Source organism: Condylura cristata, unplaced genomic scaffold (assembly GCF_000260355.1).
Source record: "Condylura cristata isolate star-nosed mole 26May11 unplaced genomic scaffold, ConCri1.0 scaffold00008, whole genome shotgun sequence".
NCBI lineage: Eukaryota > Metazoa > Chordata > Mammalia > Eulipotyphla > Talpidae > Condylura > Condylura cristata.
The window spans coordinates 28,445,793-28,466,245 of record NW_004567109.1 but is presented as its reverse complement, the minus strand read 5'-3'; the positions used below and the strand labels follow the sequence as shown (position 1 = coordinate 28,466,245).

At 35.0% G+C, this 20,453-nt stretch overlaps 1 protein-coding gene across 6 annotated transcripts in view; it reads right to left on the bottom strand.

Annotated features, from left to right (window-relative positions):
• The window catches only part of OSBPL9 (oxysterol binding protein-like 9), a 120,224-nt gene that overhangs the window by 88,503 nt on the left and 11,268 nt on the right, over positions 1-20,453 (bottom strand). For all 6 annotated transcript variants that reach the window (XM_004679002.2, XM_004678996.2, XM_004678997.2 and 3 more), the window contains exon 2: positions 16,106-16,156. Coding sequence is in view for 5 of the 6 variants with exons in the window: in XM_004678996.2 (XP_004679053.1) it covers positions 16,106-16,156 (51 nt within the window). In the remaining variant the exon portion in view is untranslated. The remainder of the gene's footprint in view (positions 1-16,105; positions 16,157-20,453) is intronic.

Genomic DNA, 20,453 nt, shown 5'->3' with positions numbered 1-20,453 from the left:
GCAGTGTGCCACAAGCAAAACCAGAGACCTTTAAAAAGAGTTTGAAACATTCAAGGGGTTAAATGCTTAATCCCAAGGGTAGGGGCTTGGGGGAGAATATCTAGGGAGACTACTCTAATCCCAGGAAAATTAGGTAATAAAGTCAAACATTTCTTCCCAGAGGCTGTCTGAACCTTAACTCTATTCAAACCCCATCTACTTGGATTGCCTTAGTCATTCCTCAGTTTCAGATCAAGTAGGGATTGTTATCCTATAAGGAAAAAATATCTCCAAAGAGTATAATTTACCCAAGGTCATTCAAAAAGTTAATGGCAGAACCAGAATCTTTGTCATGGTACCAGCATATTTCATAACTGCAAATAATAAATACACCTTAGTAGGCAAGCATGCATGGGAGGAGTTTATTCTGGTTAATGTTATGTTTAATTCATTTAATCTTCTAATCTGTAAGTATTTGACACACCCACTGATGTCATAACTAAATTCAAAAACAAATCATAACCAAATATAAATATATGTGCTAGATAGAACCCTAAACATTTAACAATAGTGCCTGCCATGAGGGCACTCCTATTCCAGGGTAGAGGTAAAACAAGTAAAGAGATGCATATAAAGCAAAAATGGTATTACATGGATGAACTTTGAAAACATTAAGCTTGGTGAAAGAACATAGCTCTACACTGTATGATTTCATTTACATGAAATATCCAGAATAGGCAAATGGCTCTTGCTCATAGAGATTAGTAGTTGCTTGGGTGGGGGGAGGTGGATGGTGAACAGAGGCTTGGGGTAAAATGGAAAATGACTATCAATGGGCATGGGTTTCTTTATGTGGTGAAGAAGCCCTTCTTTTTAAAATTTATCCCAAGCACCTAGAATAGTCTGGAACATAGCAAATTCTCAAAAAATATTTGTTGATACCCTCCAGACATGAAGGCTATATGTTAAAAAAACAGTGTCTGTGTAATGTCAGCTGTGCCTGAAAGGGGAAGGGCGTAGGGGGGAGTGTCAAGGATTAAATCATGTTGTTTTCACCTGTGCAAAGAGAATACATAAAAAAGAGATCATAAATTTTTTTTAGAGTAAAACATTATAAAATTAATTGTAGTGATGGTTGTACAACTCTGTGAAAATACTGAATTGTATACTTTAAAGGAGTGAATTGTATGGTAGGTGGATTGTATTGTATTTCAACCAAGTTGTTTTATATCACACCAACCCCAAAGCCTACTGTTTTGTTTTGTTTTGTTTGGGGGGGGGAGCAGACCTTAACATAAGTTTACCACTCGGATAGAAACTGTCAAGCTCTACACATGTTCTCCACTATTCCATAACCACAAATTGTGATCATGCTACCTCTGAACTATAATTTCAAATTTGCAAACTCTTCCATCCCATGAATTGCTATTGCCCCAATTCAGGTTCTCAACTTCCTGCTTGGTAATGTAATATGCCTGCCTTCAATCTGGCCACCTTAGAGTTCAGTCTTTGTTAGTGCCAGTCATATTTCTAAAGCAGAGATTCTTATAGTAGACCCAGATAAACTTTCCTCAACTCTTCAATAATTATTGAAGTCCAGTATTTCTTCATAAGCCATTCAAGACTTCAAAATCTGGCCCAAAAAACCTTTCCACTGTTATCACTGGGTCCTTTTCTCCTCCCATCAACAGAGATAAACAAAATATTTCTTCCACACATTGAAAATAAAACGCCAAGCAATTTTACTTTTTTCTATCCTTCCTCAATTTCAATTCCTCAACATTTGTTAAATATAAGCAAACTCACATCTCCCTTTAGCTACCACCTCCTTTCCCACTGCTTTCATAGAGGAGCTTTTGGAAAACTGACCTGCCTTAACCTTTCAGTCACTCCTAACAATCTGTAATAGCTTCCTTCCCCACCATTGCACCGAAATACGTTCTCTCATGTCACCAATGATCAATTTACTGCTCTTGGTTTTGCTGTTCAGCAACCAATTCAAAGCATTGCTGCTGCTGACCACTTCTTTCTCTCCGGACACTTTCTCCTTCAATGCCTCTTTATTACCCAAGCTCTGCTTCAGAAACACTTCTATCCAAATACCTCTAACAACCTACAAGGAAGGAAGCATTCCTTTTTGATCCATTATACTTTCCCCATCTCTAACCAAATGTTTCTTTAAACACTCTACAAACCTAGTTAACAAGCTCCCAAGCCAAATGGGTCTTGCCATTAGCTCAACATTCTTCAGTATACAGAAGCACAACTCATCTGATACCATGGCTTCTCAGTTTCTTGATTTGTTAAACTCAAAAAAACCTTCATTTTTCATGGGCCCTCCTTCCTGGTGGCACAACAGGTTGAAGAACAGCACTTTGAAGCCACCACAGCCACTGTAGCACAGGTTTGATTCCCAGCCAGGGAGATGACCCACATGGCACAGCAGACCTCTCCTGTCTTGCCCTCTGCTCCCCTCAGCAGTGTATTTCAGTGGAACTGCCTGTTTGGCTCCCCACTCTGTCTCTGGATCCTCTCGCCCTCTGTACCTCTGGTGAGTACCCCAGTTCCGTATGCATAAATAAATCTTTAAAAAATCGTAATTCTTCTTTAATCAGTCATTCACCATGCCAATATCTCACCTAAATCTGATAGTCACTAGTCACATATGTATATTTAAATAGTAAGTTTCTTAGTCATACTAGTCACATTTCAAGTGCTCAGTAGTATATCTATAAATTATTTGGGGCTTTTGTATTGTTTAATTAAGTTGCTGTGAATAATAACAGCTGTATTTCTTCAATCCAATCCTTATGTCAATAAGAATATGGGTACCTTTTATTTGCTAAACAGTCTATACCATTATGTACTATAGTGTATCAATTCCCCTGTGAAGAATATATTTAAGTTTTCCTATTCCAATAACACATCAATAATCAGCCCTATATATGTCTCCTAGCAATTCTTTTGCAAGAAAATGTCAAGCAGATACTCTGAAAACTATGGAGTTCTGTTTTTTTTTGTTTTTTTTTTTAAGATTTATTTATTTATTCATACAGAACTGGGGTACAGGCCAGAGGCTCAGGGGCGGTGAGAGGCTTCACCAGAGACAGAGTGGGGAGCAGAACAGGCAGATCGACGAAGTACACTGCTGAGGGGAGCAGCGGGCGGGTCAGGAGAGGTCTGGCTCGCCATGTGGTCTCCTCCGGGGCAGGCGGCAGGCGGGAATTGAACTCATGCGGAAGTGGCTTCAGATTCTCAGTGCTGTGCTTTAACCCGCTGCGCCACCAGGGAGGGCCTGGAGTTCTGTTTTTATGTAAAGATGGATATACCTTCAATTCACTAAAACTGTTAAAATGCTCTTCTAAGTAGTTACTAATTTACATCCCAACCAGCATTGTATGAGAGCTCCTATATTCTTATCCTATATATAACCAGCCAACACAAGTTATAATCAGTCTTGATATATCCTTGTCAATCTGACGAAAACATAATCTTACAGGAGTTTTTCTTAACATTCTCTACCATCACTGAGAATAAGAATATATTCACATTTATTGCCTTTCTCACTTCCTTTTTTATCAACTGAGTACATATTTTTTCCACATCATCTTTTTGGGCATTATTTTGTCTTTTTTACTGATTTGTACACAAGCACATTCTTAGGTGTTCTTTTTGTCTTTACTGATTTGGAGGAATTCTTTACATTTTCTTGATATTAATCCTTTGTAAATTGTATGCATTGTAAATGCTTCTTTTTCTCTCCATGGATTTTTCTTTTAGACTGTGGTATTTTTTCATTTATAGTTGTGCTTCCATATCCTTCTGGGTCTTGATATCCCAAAAACATTCTCTACTGTTATAAGCAAGAATTTTCACTTATATTTCTAATGCCTTTTGAATTTATTTTTGTATTTAGCATGAGGTAGGGAATAAGTTCATTTTTTCTATCTGGAAAGCCAATTGACCTAGATATATTTATTTAATGAGATTATCTGATTTGTATTACAAATATATATAAAATTCTCATAGATGTGTGGGTTTATTTCTGAGCTTTCTCTTCTGCGCCAGTAACCTCTCCCTTTCTCCTTGTATACTAATATAGTATTGTTTCAATTAACAATGTTGCATTCATAAAAAAAGTCTACATTTGGAATGGCAAAGAAGCTGCCCTTTTTTGTTCAAAATTTTCTGCCCCTTTACCTTTTAAAGTGGCTTTTAGAATCACTTTGTCAGGTTCTTTAATAAGCCAACAGTAGCTCTGATTGGAATCATGAGTGGTTATACATTAATTTAGGGGAAATAGACTTACACATGTTATTAAATCTAATGGGACATTTTTTATATCCATGCTTTCCTTTCATCTTTCAGATATTTCATAGCTTTTCTCCATCAAAGGAATGCATTTACCTTGTAAAATATTTTACAAGTTAACTTAGAGTTCTTGTTACTATTAACAAGTAGAATTCTTTTTTATACATCTTTTTTAATTGATTGTGGTCATATAGAACAACACTACATGTTTTCTTCATATTGATATTTCTTCATATTCTCCCCTTCTAATGTTTCTTCTTTGAATTTTTTTGTTTCTTATTCTGTATTACATGTTTGCCAGGATCTCTATTACAGTTACAGAAACATCACCTACAAATACTAATTTTGATTCTTCATTCTAAGCATAATATATATATAAATCTTGTACCTTTGCTTGATTTACAGCATTCACTAGGAATTCCAGCATATAATATCTAACAAAGCAGCAAAGGCAGGCACCTTTGTCATGGTGCTGATTCTAAAGACAATGTTTTTACAGTTTCATTGTTAAGTATATTGTAACATTTTAGTAAATGTTCCTTATTAGTCTAAAAACATTCTCTTCTATTCCTAGCTTGCTTATAGCCTAGAATGCATGTTTCACTTTATTTAAGATTTCCTCACAATTCTTTAGATGGCCATATAGTTTTCCTCTTTTAATCTGTTGATACAGACCATTACTTTAACTAAATTTTAAATTATCAATCTAATATTCCCATACTGGACATAATACCTATGTTTATGTATTATTGGGTTGTTTGTTGTATTTTATTCATGATTGTGACATCTACACAAGTAAAGGACTCTGGCCTAAAATTTTCCTTTGTTATTTTCTTCTACTTTCTTTATCATTATTCTATTCTTTCAAGTTTTTTAAATCGAATGTTTAGTTCATTAATTTTCAATTTTTGTTTTATAATAGGCATACAAGATTATAAATCATAGATTGTCTCAGATGCAGTTTTGACATATGGTTCTTTCATTACCATTCAGGTTTAAATATTTCATTATTTCCATTATGATTTCTACTTTCACCAATGAAATATTTAAAAGTATGTGTGGAGAGATATATTGCAACTGTTTTTGCTATGGGCTTTTAATTTATTCTAATTCTGTTAAAGTATGGTTATCTATGGTTAGCTAATGTTTACTTCTTGGTGTTCTCTTTTTCCATAACAACTTAAATTATTTTTTAGCTTATTAAGTCTGACATTATTGCAATCTCCTAGCTTTCTTTTGGTTAACATATTCCTATAGTACCTTTTGTCATCACTTTCATTTATATTTAATATTTAATACTGAAATATTTTAAAAATTTAGGAAATACAGCACTAAAGTTCACCAATGTATCAATCACAGATATAAAACAGATGTCTACATCTTGTCCAAATGTTCAAGGGAGACATTTTCAGTATCAAATTCAAAGAAGTGATGTTTACAAAGAAGTTATTGGATTTAAAAAGCAGGAATCAATAGATTTATTTTTCATAATGAAATGACAACAGAAATTATACCTAATACTACTCCAAGGGGATGTTCAGTAAAACTCCCTTATATCACTGTGCAGCTGCCAGAGCTACTGTGTAGCTCTTTAGTTCTATTAATAATTGCATCATTATGTTCCATCACTTGTAAATATTTTTGTAAGTGTTATTCCTTCCTGCTGTATTAGGTCATTAATCACAATGTAATGTCCATCTCTATTTCTTATTAACTTTTAAATTAGAAATACTTTTGTTTCATATAGTTAGAGTAGTTTCTAATTTTTTGGTTGCCTTTTACTTGTAGTTTTTGTCTTCTAGACAATATAAAGAGCAGGAGGTTGGACTTTGTTTTGAAATTCACATAAGCACTCTATTCCTTTTAATTGATGGATATAATTCATTCGCTTTTAAAGAAATTATTGAAACAAAACTGTTTGCTGCCATTTATTTTCTTAGCATGTCTCTGATGTTCTTTTGATGTCTTTCATCTTTTTTTATGTTTTATTTTGGTAACATTTTCACTGTCTTATGTGTTGCTTCTAATGATTTTTGTTTAGAGTATACTGAGATTAGTGAATGATGGAATTATTTTCTTTGCCTTCTGTCTATGGAGCTTTACCCTGGGGCACTTGTTTCTATTGTTAAAGTGCAGTTACTTAAAACTCTACTTAATGTGGTTGCTATCTCAACTTACGTAAGTAGAGGTAAGTCAGATATTCCCCATATCAAAACCTTAGGCTGCAAATAACAGCCTCTTGTATAAGGAGACACAGATGATTATTCTGTTCTTACCAGTCAATGCTGGCTTCACTGTTCTCTCTTGGGAACCATAGGCTCAAGCTAATAGTCACTACCCACACTCTTAATTGTGTATTCTCCAGTGGTACAACCTATTCTGCAGTGGTCTCTATGTACCCTCTTCTCTAGTATAGTCCCAGGTTTTATAGTCCAACATGGGCATATGTACTCCTGAGTTAACAACAGCAGAGAAGCTCCATACAACAGCTACCTTCACAGTTCCCACAAATTGGACAGCGCCAGCATTGCTCCAAACTCAGTTAATCACATTTTTTCCTACCCCTTTGAGTCATGCTACCACTCTGATCATGAAATAACCATCCATTCATCATTTAGAGGTCAGAGTGTAGGTGTAATTGGTTGTAAATATGTGGAGATAAACCTGGTATCTTCATTTGCCATCTTGCTGGTCTCCTCGAGGAAGATCACTCTTTTTTTTTCCCCCCTTTAAATAATATACATTGTGATAAACCTGTGTTCGCTCAATAAAAAATAAAACAGCCCCTACCCATTTTTTTTTGAGGTCTTTTTTTTTTTATTACAAAGTTTATTTTTACATCATTTTGCACATTTTTTTTCCATCTCGACTGTAATCCCCGCGGGTTTCCCATCACCAAATCACCCCTGTGCCACCACCATAGTCCCGTGCATTTCCCTCCCTTCCCCCCTCCCCCCGTTTTTGATCCCATTCCCCACTCCGCCCCCACAGAATGTCTCTGGTATATGGTTGTTCATTATTTTTGTTATTTTCTCGCCTGGTCCATTATACTCCTGCTATGAGTGAAACCATCCGGTATTTTTCTTTCTCTTTCTGGCTTATCTCACTAAGCATGATCTTTTCCAGCTCCATCCAACTTGCTGCAAAAGACATGTGTTTCTCTTTTTTGGTTGCTGAGTAATATTCCATTGTATATATGTACCACATCTTTCTAATCCAGTCATCTACTTTTGGGCATTTGGGCTGCTTCCATGTTTTTCCAATTGTAAATAAAGCAGCAATAAACATGGGGGTACAAGTATCTTTTTCAATCAGTGTTTTTGTGTCTTTTGGATAGATACCTAGGAGTGGGATTGCTGGGTCGTAGGGAAGCTCCATGTTTAGCAGTTTGAGGAACCTCCAAACAGTTTTCCATAGTGGTTGTACTAGTTTGCATTCCCACCAGCAATGCAGGAGAGTTCCTTTTTCTCCACATCCTCACCAACAATTGTTGTTGCTAGTTGTTCTAAGATGTGCCATTCTCTCTGGGGTGAGGTGGTATCTCATTGTGGTTTTAATTTGCATCTCCCTTATTATAAGTGATGTTGAACATTTTTTCATATGTTTGTTGGCCATCTGCATTTCCTCTTTGGAGAAGTGTCTTTTTAGCTCTTCTGCCCATTTTTTGATGGGGTTGTTTACTTTATTTTTGTTGAGTTTCATCAGTTCTCCGTATATTTTTGTGATCAGTACTTTATCGCTACTCTTGTGTGAGAAAATGTTTTCCCAATTAGTGATCTTTCTGTTGGAAGATCACTCTTAACCCCCAAAATCATACCTTATTGAATCTGTTATAAGAAATCTCCTTGATTATAAGATATATACCATAGGTGTCATATATAAAAATAATAATAATAATGACATATAAGCCACAAAATAAAGCACTAGAAAAAGAAGTCAATGCTAAAACTATTAATAATCTGTCATGGTACGTTGCTGATCTCTCTTTAATAGACTAAAAGAACAAGAGAGCAAATGACACAGTCCTTAGTCAATCAGTCAACTCTGATGGTCAGCACAAGAGGCATAATACTGTTTCACTTGGTGACTAAAAAAGTTAAGACAAATAAATTAACAGTTTTTGAAAATTTATAACATAACATACTGAAAAGTAACTACAAAACTTAAAAAGCTTCCGAAAACCAAATCAGTTTTGGGTCTCCCTAGTGGTGCAGGGTTAAAGTCTCACACTATGAAGCATCCGCTGCTCCCCTCAGTAGTGTATTTCATTTAATCAACTCGTTCTGTTCCCCACTTTGTCTCTGGTGAACCCCCTCAACCTCCATACCTCTGGCCTACAACCTAGTTCTTGTGTTCATAAATAAATAAAATAAATCTTTAAAAAACTTACAATATATTTAGCATTAAAATTTTGCTTAACATAATTAACCCAAGACTTAAAATTCCTAAGATCCTTTAGAATTCTTCAGAATCTGAGATTCATCTTTATCAACAGCAATTATTAATTATAACAATAACAACCAGTAATTAAAGAAATTACTAGTTGCAAAGGAACACTGTTGGAGGAATATAAATTGTGCAGTATTTCTGCACAATATGGAAGTTCCTCAAAAAATAAAGCCAGATCTTTTAAAGGATCCAACAATTCCACTTCTAAGTATCTACCCAGACACTATACAACTTTAATTCAGGAAAATATATGCACCCCTATGTTCACTATGTTTCTATTAGCAATAGTCAAGACAAGGAAATTACCTAAATGCCCATCAACAGATGACTGGATAGGGAGATGTGGTTATATACACAATGGAATACTACTTAGCTATTTAAAATAAATAAATAAATAAAACCTTGCCATGGATGAAACGAGAAAATTATGCTAAGTGAAACAAATCAGAAGGAGAATGATAAATACCTGATGATTTCACTCATATGTGGAATACAAGGAAACAAAGCACAGAAACAGACAGAGCCAAATAATAATAATTTAAAAAAAAACCCTCGGATTCTGATTGCAGGTCTGAGGTTAAGTAGGGAAGGTGAGGGAGCAAAGGATGGGTGGAGCACAAAAGACTGTTGAGAGGGTTTCTGATCACTTTAGCTTTAGCATGACATGAAAAGCTATGAACTTGATTCCTAAAACATATCCAGTAGTGTAAACCAATATTGTCTCAATTAAAAAAGGAAATAGCCACTAAACCCAGAAATATTTTTTGAATTAAAAATTTAGAGACAATTATTTTTTAAATTACAAATGACCTTCCCCACAAACAGAAAAATTAGCATGTTAAGATATAATATATTGTGTGTTTCATTTTTTGTGAACTACTAAACTCAGAAGCTATGAATCATATTTACTCAGCATTTTTATCCTATAGATTAAAAAAAGGGGGGGGTGTGAGAGATGGAAGATATATGACCAAAGTTAATGTTAAACGGTTTATAGGCATTTTCAAATAGCTTATATTTAGTAAAATGCACTGTATCTTGGGCTTCTCAGTAACTTTCATTTCCTCTGACAGCATTTGTAAATTTGTTTTGCAGCTTTGCTGTTTTACTCTATACATGTTGATTCCCCAAATGTTTGACCTTCTGCTATTATGAGCTTAAAAAGACAGCTACTTCACAGAACTGAATGCTAGGGCACTAGTGTATACTTTTGGTTCAATGAACTGTCAATAACTTACATTCTCATAAGAGCATACTTATTATAAATGAATGTGTAGAAGTGCAGTCATTTTCACTCATCTCTCTCTCCTTATACTGAACAGGTATATTACATATATTTGCTCTTTATACACTATTTAATATATACTATATAAATAACTACAAAGTTCTTGAAAGTTATTATATTTTTACACTATTTTTTTTAAAGGACACACAGTAGCATCAATTTATTTCATTGTGATCAAAGCCCCTTTATAAAGGGCTCACTCTGCAAACTGCTCACTTTATATAGGGCTCACTTTATACAGGGCTCACGCTACAAACTGCTCATATTTGGTATATGACCCTATGCTGTTTGCCACAAGGAAATGGATATTTGAATGTTTACACAGATTCTAAAGCAATCACTCAATATCAATATTATTTGCAAGATTTTTTGTCTACTAACCTAAGTACATAAATTCTTTATAAAAGAACATTTCTGAAATATGAACAAACTGTGTCCTAAGATATTAAACATAAATTTTCCTTATAACTGCAAAAAAAACTATGCATCCCAAAAACTGCAGATTTTTCTGTATATTAATTAATTTGATATTCATAATTCTATGAGTAAATGTCATGAGGCTCATTCTAGAAAAAAAGAAAAAGAGACGCAAAGCTGAACACATTTACCTGAAGTCACAAACTATTAAATGGTAGAATTGAGATTCAAATCCCACATCTTATATTCTGTTTTTACTTCTATCCCAAAATGCCCTTAATGTTGCCATTTTTCCACGTTGTAGTTATTAGCTGGGAATGTCAATATTGCTTTTGGCTAATATATGCAGGGGGAGGGGAGGAGAGTCATCTCCCGGTAAGCAACCAACATTTTACTTTTCCATCAAGGCAAGTGCACCATCTAGTGGTGCATACTTTGCCACCAACATCTATTACCCCCTTAAAAGAAAGATGAGAAATAAATGTTTACTTCTGCTTTCCCCCAGTGGATTTACACTCCTTTGAACCAAGGTAAATTGTCTATATTAATAATCTTTCTACTCAAGAAGAATAGAGCCTGGTAACACTAAGGACTAACTTGGTTTTTAAAAGAGAGACCCACATTCAATGCCAGATTCATCACTTACTGTGAGACTTCATAAGTTACTAAAGCAATTTCAGTCTTAGTTCCTTCATCTATAAAATGAATATTTACCTCACATGTTTATCATGAGAATGCATGTGAAAATCATTTGGCACAGTTTCTAATCCAAAAAGGTTCCTCAACAACTGCTGTTTCCTTTCCCCATTCGTTTATGTAGCCTAAAACCACATGGTTGTTTTCCTTTGTCAGAAAACACATCGTACCACTAGCTAATGTTTGTGTTAAGATTTTCCATGGCTGTTTTGTATGTAAATTATTGTAAAGTCAAATTCCCTAACATTTATTATTTTTATAAAATATTATTAACAATAGCTATCTTTTAAATATCTACGTAAGTACTAGACACTTAAAGCAGTGGATAGAAACTCACTATTGAGTAGGGAAAACAGATAAGTTAACATGTTGTGCCACGTAATATGTATGTTCAGAGCTGAAGTGACAAATACTGTGAAAAGGTAGATGAGGGGAGAGGAAAGGATCTAAACAGCTGAAAGGATGTGGATTAGGAATGCTTTACAGGAGAATCAACACTTGCAAATTCTCTTAAAAGATGAGCTTGCCGGATAAAACATTCTTGACATAAGAAAAACTTGTCAGGAAAAATGAGAAAACACAAAGTGAGAGAACACAACAATGTACACAGTGTGTCTGGAACACAGGATGGATGAAACAATAATGTTATTCTCAGGGAGGTTAAATTTAACCAATAGCACAGAGTCAGTAAGGGATGAGTGAGATTCAGCTCCAGGTCTCTGATTCTTTCTGCTCTACCAAAGATCCCAAACTAGGCTGTACAATACAATTACCTAGAGAATATCTTTAAAAGTAAAGGTTCCAAACTCCATTCTAAAATATTATGTCTAAAGAGTGGGATGTGGAAACCTACATTGCAAACAAACTCTCTAGACATTTCAGAAATAGGAAGCTTAGGCAGTCCAGCTTTTCAAAACCACAATTTCTTAACATATACCACCACCATCACTACTACCACTACTACTTAATTGTTTACATCTATGTGCCAAATTGTTTAATCCTCACAAAGTTTGGCAAGTATATTATACCCCCCACTCTAAAAAAGAGAAAACTCTGACTTAGTAATTGTACACATAACTTCCCTCTTTCAGCCAGCAAAGAAAAGGGCAAAATAAAATTTAAACATGGGCACATCTGGTTCTTCTCTGTCAAGCTGTTTAGTAGGCAGAATTCTAAAAATAACCCTAAATAGCGCTTGCCCTGTAAAATCTATTCCCCTTTGGGCATGGTGGATATGGGTGGCAACTGAATAGGAGGAGATATTATAACATGAGTTATCACTAAAATAATAACTTAAAAAAAAAAGCAAAAGAGATTATCTGGTGGGCCTGACCTATCCAATCACTGCCTTTTAAAGGCAGTATTTTCTGCAGCTGGTAGCAGAATGGAAAGTAAGAGAGATTCAAAGCACTAGCTGGACTTGAATGTGCAGTAATGGCCTGATGACAGGTGTCATGGCATCCTTATGTACACCCTCCAGTGTTGAGGGCATACCCCTGCTAACACGGAGCAGGAAAACAAAGGTCTTAGTCCTACAATCACCAGGAATTGAATTCTGCCAACAATCTGAAGCAGATTCTTTCTCTGAGCCTCAAGAGCCCAGCATGGCTGACACCTTGATTTCAGTCTGTGAGACTGTCAGCCGAGAACCTTTGTGAAATATCTGAGCTACAGAACTTAAGTTTAAAAATTAAGTAGGGTTTCTTAATTGTAAAATATACATACTTTTTTTTTATCATTTAAACATGCTTAAGTATTCAGTGAATTAAGGGCATTCACCATTGATGTGCCACCATCACCACTGCCCAAACTGAATCTCTTTACCAATTAAACACTAAATGCTCCATTCTCTTCCACCCAACCCCTAGAAGTCATTATTCTACTCTGTCTCATGAGTTTCTCTATTCTAGGTATTTCAGATGAAAACCATACAGTGTTTGTGTTTTCATGACTGGTTTATTTCACTTAGCACAACACCCTCAAGGTTTATCCATGTTGTAGCATGTGTCAGAAATTTCCTTCCTTTTTGAGACTAAATAATATTCCATTGTATGTATATACCACATTTTGTTTATATATTCATCCATGAAATGGCCACTGCATTTACCTCTTAGCAATGTTGCTATATATAATATATTATCTGTTTACAATATATCTGTATTTTCAATTAAATTCACAAATAATTGCTTTCAATTCTTTTGTGTAAATGTAAATGAGTCAACTCATCATCTTCAAACTTGGGTAACAGGAAATAATAAAGCATTTTCCATCCTATTTGATCTGTACCACTGGGCACTAGGTAATAGGAGAAGTGTCTCCTTATAAAATTATTTCTGATAAAAATTAGAACAAAATGTTAAAATATCACTATTTTGTAATTCCCAAGTGAGTTAATTGGAATAGGTACTGAGCATCAATAGTTGCTAATATCAATATATTAAAAACTATACATTATATACTTTTGATAAAAGAACATGCCATTACTCAGTTTCTTGCCAAAGAGATCAAACCTGAGTCTCTGGATCCAGCTTTCATAAAGCAAAAAAAAAAAAAAAAATGGGTGGAGGAACAAGCTGAATTATGCCAGCATGCACTGATATTAGCAACTATTAATGCTCAGTATCTATAACAATTAACTCATTTGGGAATTAGAAAATAGTGATATTCAAACATTTTGTTCTAATTTTTATCAAACATTTTGTTCTAATTTTTATCAGAAATAATTTTTTAAAGATTTATTTATGCATACAGAACTGGGGTACAGGCCAGAGGTATGGGGGGGGGGGCAAGAGGATTCACCAGAGACAGGGTGGGGAGCAGAACAGGCAGATGGACTGAAATACACTGCTGGAGGAGCAGCAGAAGAGTCAGAAGAGGTCTGCCATGCCATGTGGGTAAGCCCCCGGCCGGGGATCAAATTCATAATGCAGTGACTCCAAGCAACTTTATAGTGCTGTGCTTTAACCTGTTGCACCACCAAGGAGGGCCCAATTTTTATTCAGAAATAATTTTACAAGGAGACACTTTTCTCCTATTACACTATGAAAAATTTCTACAGGTCAAAGGATTTGAATTCTTTAATAGATAAGCTGCAAACAAAAGATAGCAAGATTTTAACAGTGGGCAAAATAAAAGTATAGAATAGTACATAGAACATATATATCTATATAGAATAGAATAGTTGCTACTTTTAGGAGACCAGAAGGGATAAATAATCGAATGGGGCACATAAAAAGACTTCCGGGGTAAATGGCAAACATCTATTTTATAATATAAATAATAGTCAGAAGGACTACTAATTAATGAAACTATTTTTTAAAAGAGTGTGTACAATGGAACAATTGAGTTAGTGGCCCAAATGCAGATTGAATCCAACTGAAGAGTTCTATCTATTAACACAGTTCTGTCCAAGTCTCTCTCACTGAGTCTATCTCTCAAGCCAACAAAACAGTATCAGGTTGAATTGTGACTGAGATCAATAGCAAGCTCTAACAAAAGGAATAAAATCAAGAAGACAAAGAATCACCAAAGGAGAAGAAAAAAGTACAATACACAATAAGATGAATTTTTAAAAATCTTTATAGTATCACATACACACCATCTGATTGAAACAGGTCTATCTTATTTTCATCCTGCAAATTTACCATCTTATTTCTATCTTAGTCCCAGAATTGTTCTAAAATAATTTTATTTCTCCATTCTTTCACATTTTTACCAATAAGTTACTGCCAATAAGGAAGTAATATGTTTACCAAATGCAGTTATATCTTCAAAAGTAAAGATGCAGAAAAAAAGATGGCCGAAAACAACAGGAATTTGAAGAAGTCCACCAGAAGCTAAATTACCTACCTATGACAGAGGTAGCCCCTTCTCTAGATACAATGGACAACTAGAAACTATACCCCTAGTCATGCCTTCTATCTTTCCTTTAGTTATGTGGACAGTGGTGGAATCTAAAAAGCAATTGAAAGTGTCACGAAGCTAAAGGCCTGCATTGTCCAACAAGGTAGCTACCAGCTACACATGGCTACTAGGAATATGAGGTGCAGTTAGTCTGAACTAAGATGTACCCTAAAAGTAAAAGATACACTGAATTTTGAAGACTTAGCATGGAAAAAGGGTAACAGTGTTAGCTCAGTCAAAGGTAAATAAAAATTAATTTCCCCAAAGAGCTCATTAATAATTTTAAATTGATCACATGATGAAATAATAATGTTGTATACATACTATCCTAAACACATTATATGCTTAAAATTATGCTAAATGTTTAATTATAGATGTGGCTGCATTTATTTCTACTGGAACGAAGCAGCTAACATGAGGGTTTTTTCCAGAGTGTTTTCTATTGTCTGTTCTATCACCAATACCACAACTCATTTAATTTCCAGCCCTGTTCCTATCTGTAAAAATAGAGATTAAGGCCCTCCCTGGTGGCGCAGCGGGTTAAAGCACAGCACTGAGAATCTGAAGCCACTTCCGCATGAGTTCGATTCCCGCCTGCCGCCTGCCCGGGAGGAGACCACATGGCGAGCCAGACCTCTCCTGACCCGCCGGCTGCTTCTCTCAGCAGTGTACTTCGTCGATCTGCCTGTTCTGCTCCCCACGCTGTCTCTGGTGAAGCCTCTCACCGCCCCTGAGCCTCTGGCCTGTACCCCAGTTCTGTATGAATAAATAAATAAATCTTAAAAAAAAATTAAAAAAAAAAAATAGACATTAAAAAAAAAAAAAAGGCAGTATCTACAGTAGGTCATGAGTAATAACATTAAATCTGGGTAAAAGTACTGATTCTAGTCCTGGTTCTGACACTAACAATGACTTTGAAGAAATCTGTTTTTCTCTGAGCTCAACGGCTTAGCTCAACAAATAAATATGGAGGCTCAACTAAATTTGGATTTCCATAATTCCATCAAAATATAATTTTTTTCTTGCTTTCAAATTTGTTTTTAATAAAAATGAATAAATACTCACTCTGAGTCTAACACATCCTCTGCGAGAGCCTCTCATCATTTTGTCCTTGGACTAAAAGAAAAACAAAAACATTCAATGAATAAAAGATTAATAGACTGCAACAGATGATTAATTTTAGAATCACCTAGAGATAAAGAGACAAAATTTATAGTTCTATTTCTCCCTTTCCCCATTCTCCTCACACATCCAATCATTTAAGGATGGGAATTAGCAGGTACAAATGAAAATGCTTTATAGATTATTGAAATAAACCTACTCATAGCACTTTATGTGTACCTTTAATATGACATACATTATACTATAATTTCCATTCTTCCTCTATGCTCCTTAACTCTAACCCAGTGTGTTTCACATTTTAGTAAATTTGAGAATCTCCTGGAAGACTAGAGTCACTTAAGATAAGAATCAATATTAGATGATTCTGAAACAGGTAGACAGAAGACAACATTTTGAGAATACAATGATTTACTTTCATCTCTTTGCAAGTGTTGAGCACGAACATAATTAAGTTTAAATGTAAATCAAGCAAAGTAAAAACGAACATGTTAATCCTCAACCCTCTGGTGCTTTTAAAAAATAAGATTATAGTAACTATAATCTTATTGGTACCATTTCTCAGTCTAAAATTCAAATTTGGTTTAAAAATCACAGATCAAGACAGACAATTAAGATCTAAAGGCTTATTAGGAAAAGTCCCAGCTTCAGCCTTTGACTCAAAAATACTTCCCAAAAGAAACCAGAGAATACCAGTCATTATCAAAAGATCACCATCAAATTTTCTAGTTCTACCCTTTTGAATGGAACCAATTCACAGATGTGATAGTAACACTATGAGGTGCCATGCTATTAACTAGAAAACACTGAAAGAGGTAAATGAAAATAAAGAAATCTGACTAGGAACAGACAAACCCAGAATATAGAACATTCCACCAAATAACTAATCTAGTTAATCTTCAAAATGTAAAAAAAAAGGCTAAATAACTAACTAGCATGTAAACAGCTATAATACAGAGAAAATAAAGTACATGAATACAGGCACAAACTGCTGTGAACTACAGAAGGCTCGCTACCACAGAAAAAGATCAGGGAAGACAATACGGAAGCAATCAAGGTTCTTTCCCTCATTCTCTTTTTATTTTTAAAGAACTTTTTTATCATAGTAGGGTAAACCCATATGTATCACATACCTCTTCATATACCAAAATCTATTTTTTTAGAAGTTACCATTTCAAAAGATGGGAGACCACTGAGAATGAGAATGGTTATCCCAGGTTTTCAATTAAAAAAAAAAAAGGCAATTACAAGCAAAAATATTCTCAGAATTATGCATTTACCCTAATTCATTTTAGCATTCGGAATACCTCATGGATGATGAGGTAGTTTCTAGTTTCCAATTGAAAGCCTCAAAGCTTTTAGGTAAAACCTTCATCTCTTCATTTTCTATACAACAAACAAATTTCAAGTTTACCTGCATTTCTTGCCAGAGGAGAAAAAAATGCTAATATGTCTCTTATAGGCCTATTCTTGTCTAGGTTCAATTATATTTTTAGAATTTCCAGACTCTAGAGGACATGGTGATCACAGGGAGGAGGTCATATTTGTCAGCAAAATACAGACATGTCTTCTACTTAGTAGGAATATGTCTTACAGTGCTTCCAGAAACAGTAAGGAGCTTGAAAACAATCCTTTAATCAGTGAAGTAAGGAGATTAACCACAGCCCACAAGACTAAAAACCACCATTTAGGTTTCTAAGTGGTTTCTCCCTCCCCCAGCATTAGTCTTATCTCAACAAACAGGATGGTTTCACTTTAACCATCCTGTAAATTGTACTGCTTCTGCATCAAAAGAAAGGCGGTCTAGACCAGATTCTGAAAATGACATCTTCTTCTACCTTAAATTCAGGTTGTGGTGAGCTTACAGTATATGGAGCAGAGCTTGAAAATCTCCCTTACCCAGGCATCTGACTTAGACAATGTTACACCTTTTTCCTAAACATTATGAATGGCAGGAGGTACACATACACACACAAATCTGTTTTAGTAACAATACATATTCTGTGCAAAAAAAAAAAAAAAGCAACAAAACAAAAACATTTTTTCCTTCTTCATGCTTACCTAATTCCTCTATAGACTTTTTCCTGATTCAACTCCCATGGCCAGAAATAATTTGTTACACTCCCTACCATACTAGTTATTATGCCGTATTAAAGTTGCCTGTCTATACTCCTTGGTAAACAGTAGGCTCAATTATCTTTGTATTACTGTTATTCCCATCCTCTTTCAGAACTCAATGTCTTGGAGCTGGACATTATTAAATAAATGAGTGCTGAAGAAATAGCTGCAGCCTCTTCTCCCAGGTACCCCTCATTCAACAAACATAACCAACTCAAAATACACCCATTCATTTTCAATTACAACAATGCCAAGTGAAATGGGAAACTCCTCTCCCACTTCTAGAAACTTTTTGTGCTTTTAAACAAAATTTCATAATTGTATTAAAATACCATCATAAAATATTTAAAAGAGGAATAATAGTCTATAATAACAGTACATAAGCACTAAATCAAATGAAACTTAGTATCAAAAGAACTACTCAATTATATCCTAATTATCACTATTTACCTCCACCAAGACTATTTGCTTTTAAAGATTAGCTCAGTATATTCCTAGCATATACTAAGAACTGAAAAGCATATCATATTAACAAATTAACTCACAGAATCTACCTTGGTGCTATAATATAGAACCACTGGTAAAAACCCATTAGATTGGAAATATAACTGGTTTTATTCTGCTCCACAAAGCAAATGAATCTGGAAAATTTTGCACAAACCTATTCACAATTCTCAAGGGAAGATAAGCTTGCATTTAAACTAATTCTACTATCCTTTTATAAAACAAAGAATGCTTCCCCAAGCCTGTTATACAAAGACACTTATTTTATTTGAATGTTAGTTTTAACTTGGGGTAAAGAACTATAGATTTGTAGTCTGATCTAGTGGTCTTTTACAATGTAAAGTGTCAGGTCTTTAACTATTTTTTTTTATACATACAGAACTGGGGTACAGGCTAGAGGTGCAGGGGCGGTGAGAGGACCCACCAGAGACAGAGTGGGGAGCAGAACATGCAGACTGATGAAGTACACTGCTGAGGGGAGCAGCAGGCGGGTCAGGGGAGGTCTGCCACACTATGTGGTCGCCTCTGGGGCAGGCGGGGATAGAACTCATGCTGGAGTGGCTTTAGCTTCTCAGTGCTGTGCTTTAACCAGCTGCACCACCAGGGAGGGCCCCTTTTTTTTTTTTAAGAGGAAAAGTTTATCTTCAAATTAGAATTTCAGGTCAACATTTCATGAAAAGGTTCACTTTCATAGGACTTAAAGACAGTTATGACAACTTCGGGTTTTGTAGCTTTCTAGCATTAAGTATAAAAGAGTAGCCCATATTCTGTAAATTACTTATAGTAACAAGCTAGTAATAAATGCAGATTTCCTTTCTTTGCTTCTCAAATATTTCCAAATAATAAATAATAATGCTGTTCTCTCTCTAACACACACACACACACACACATACATTACTGAAGAAATGATGGAGTCATGTTAAACTCCAAATCGTCTATGCTATTAAACCAAATTGTGACATAATACTCTATTATTGTCATTAAAAGTCATTGTCTATCAAAAATTGTCTGAGATTGTTTTTCCTTATTTGGAAAAGAGTAAATAAAATCCTGAGAAACTGAACAACAACAAAAACACTACAAAAATTTAAAGACTGGAGAATTTGAACAACACAGAAGACAATCTAGTTAATAAGAACAATAATCAGCGTTAAGGAATTTAGGATTTTTAGTCCTATTTCTAATAACATCCTTCAGGTCCCAATTTAGAATGGAATTATGCTTCAAATTTTCTTGCTCAAGTTTGAAGTTTGGAACTCAACAAACTTTTGCAAAGAAACTGTTAAAAATGCTTCTTTCTCATGAAGATGCATAGAAACAGATGATAAACAAGAAAAACAGAGGACTCCCTGGAGGCTCAATGGGATAAAGCACAGCACTATGAAGCTATAACAGCCACTGCAGCATGAGTTCCATCCTCTCGGCCTGGGGAATGACCCACATGGTATGGCAGACCTCTCCTGACCCAGTAATTGCTACCCTCAGCAGTGTATTTAGTTCAATTGCCTGTTCTGCTCCCCACTCTGTCTCTGGTGAATCCTCTTACCACCCTCACCTCTGGACTACACCCGTTTTGTACATATAAATAAATAAATTTAAAAAAAAAAAGCTATAGAAGACTAAAAGAATAATGGAGTAAGAAAAAAAAACAGATGACAAATCTAAATGTAAA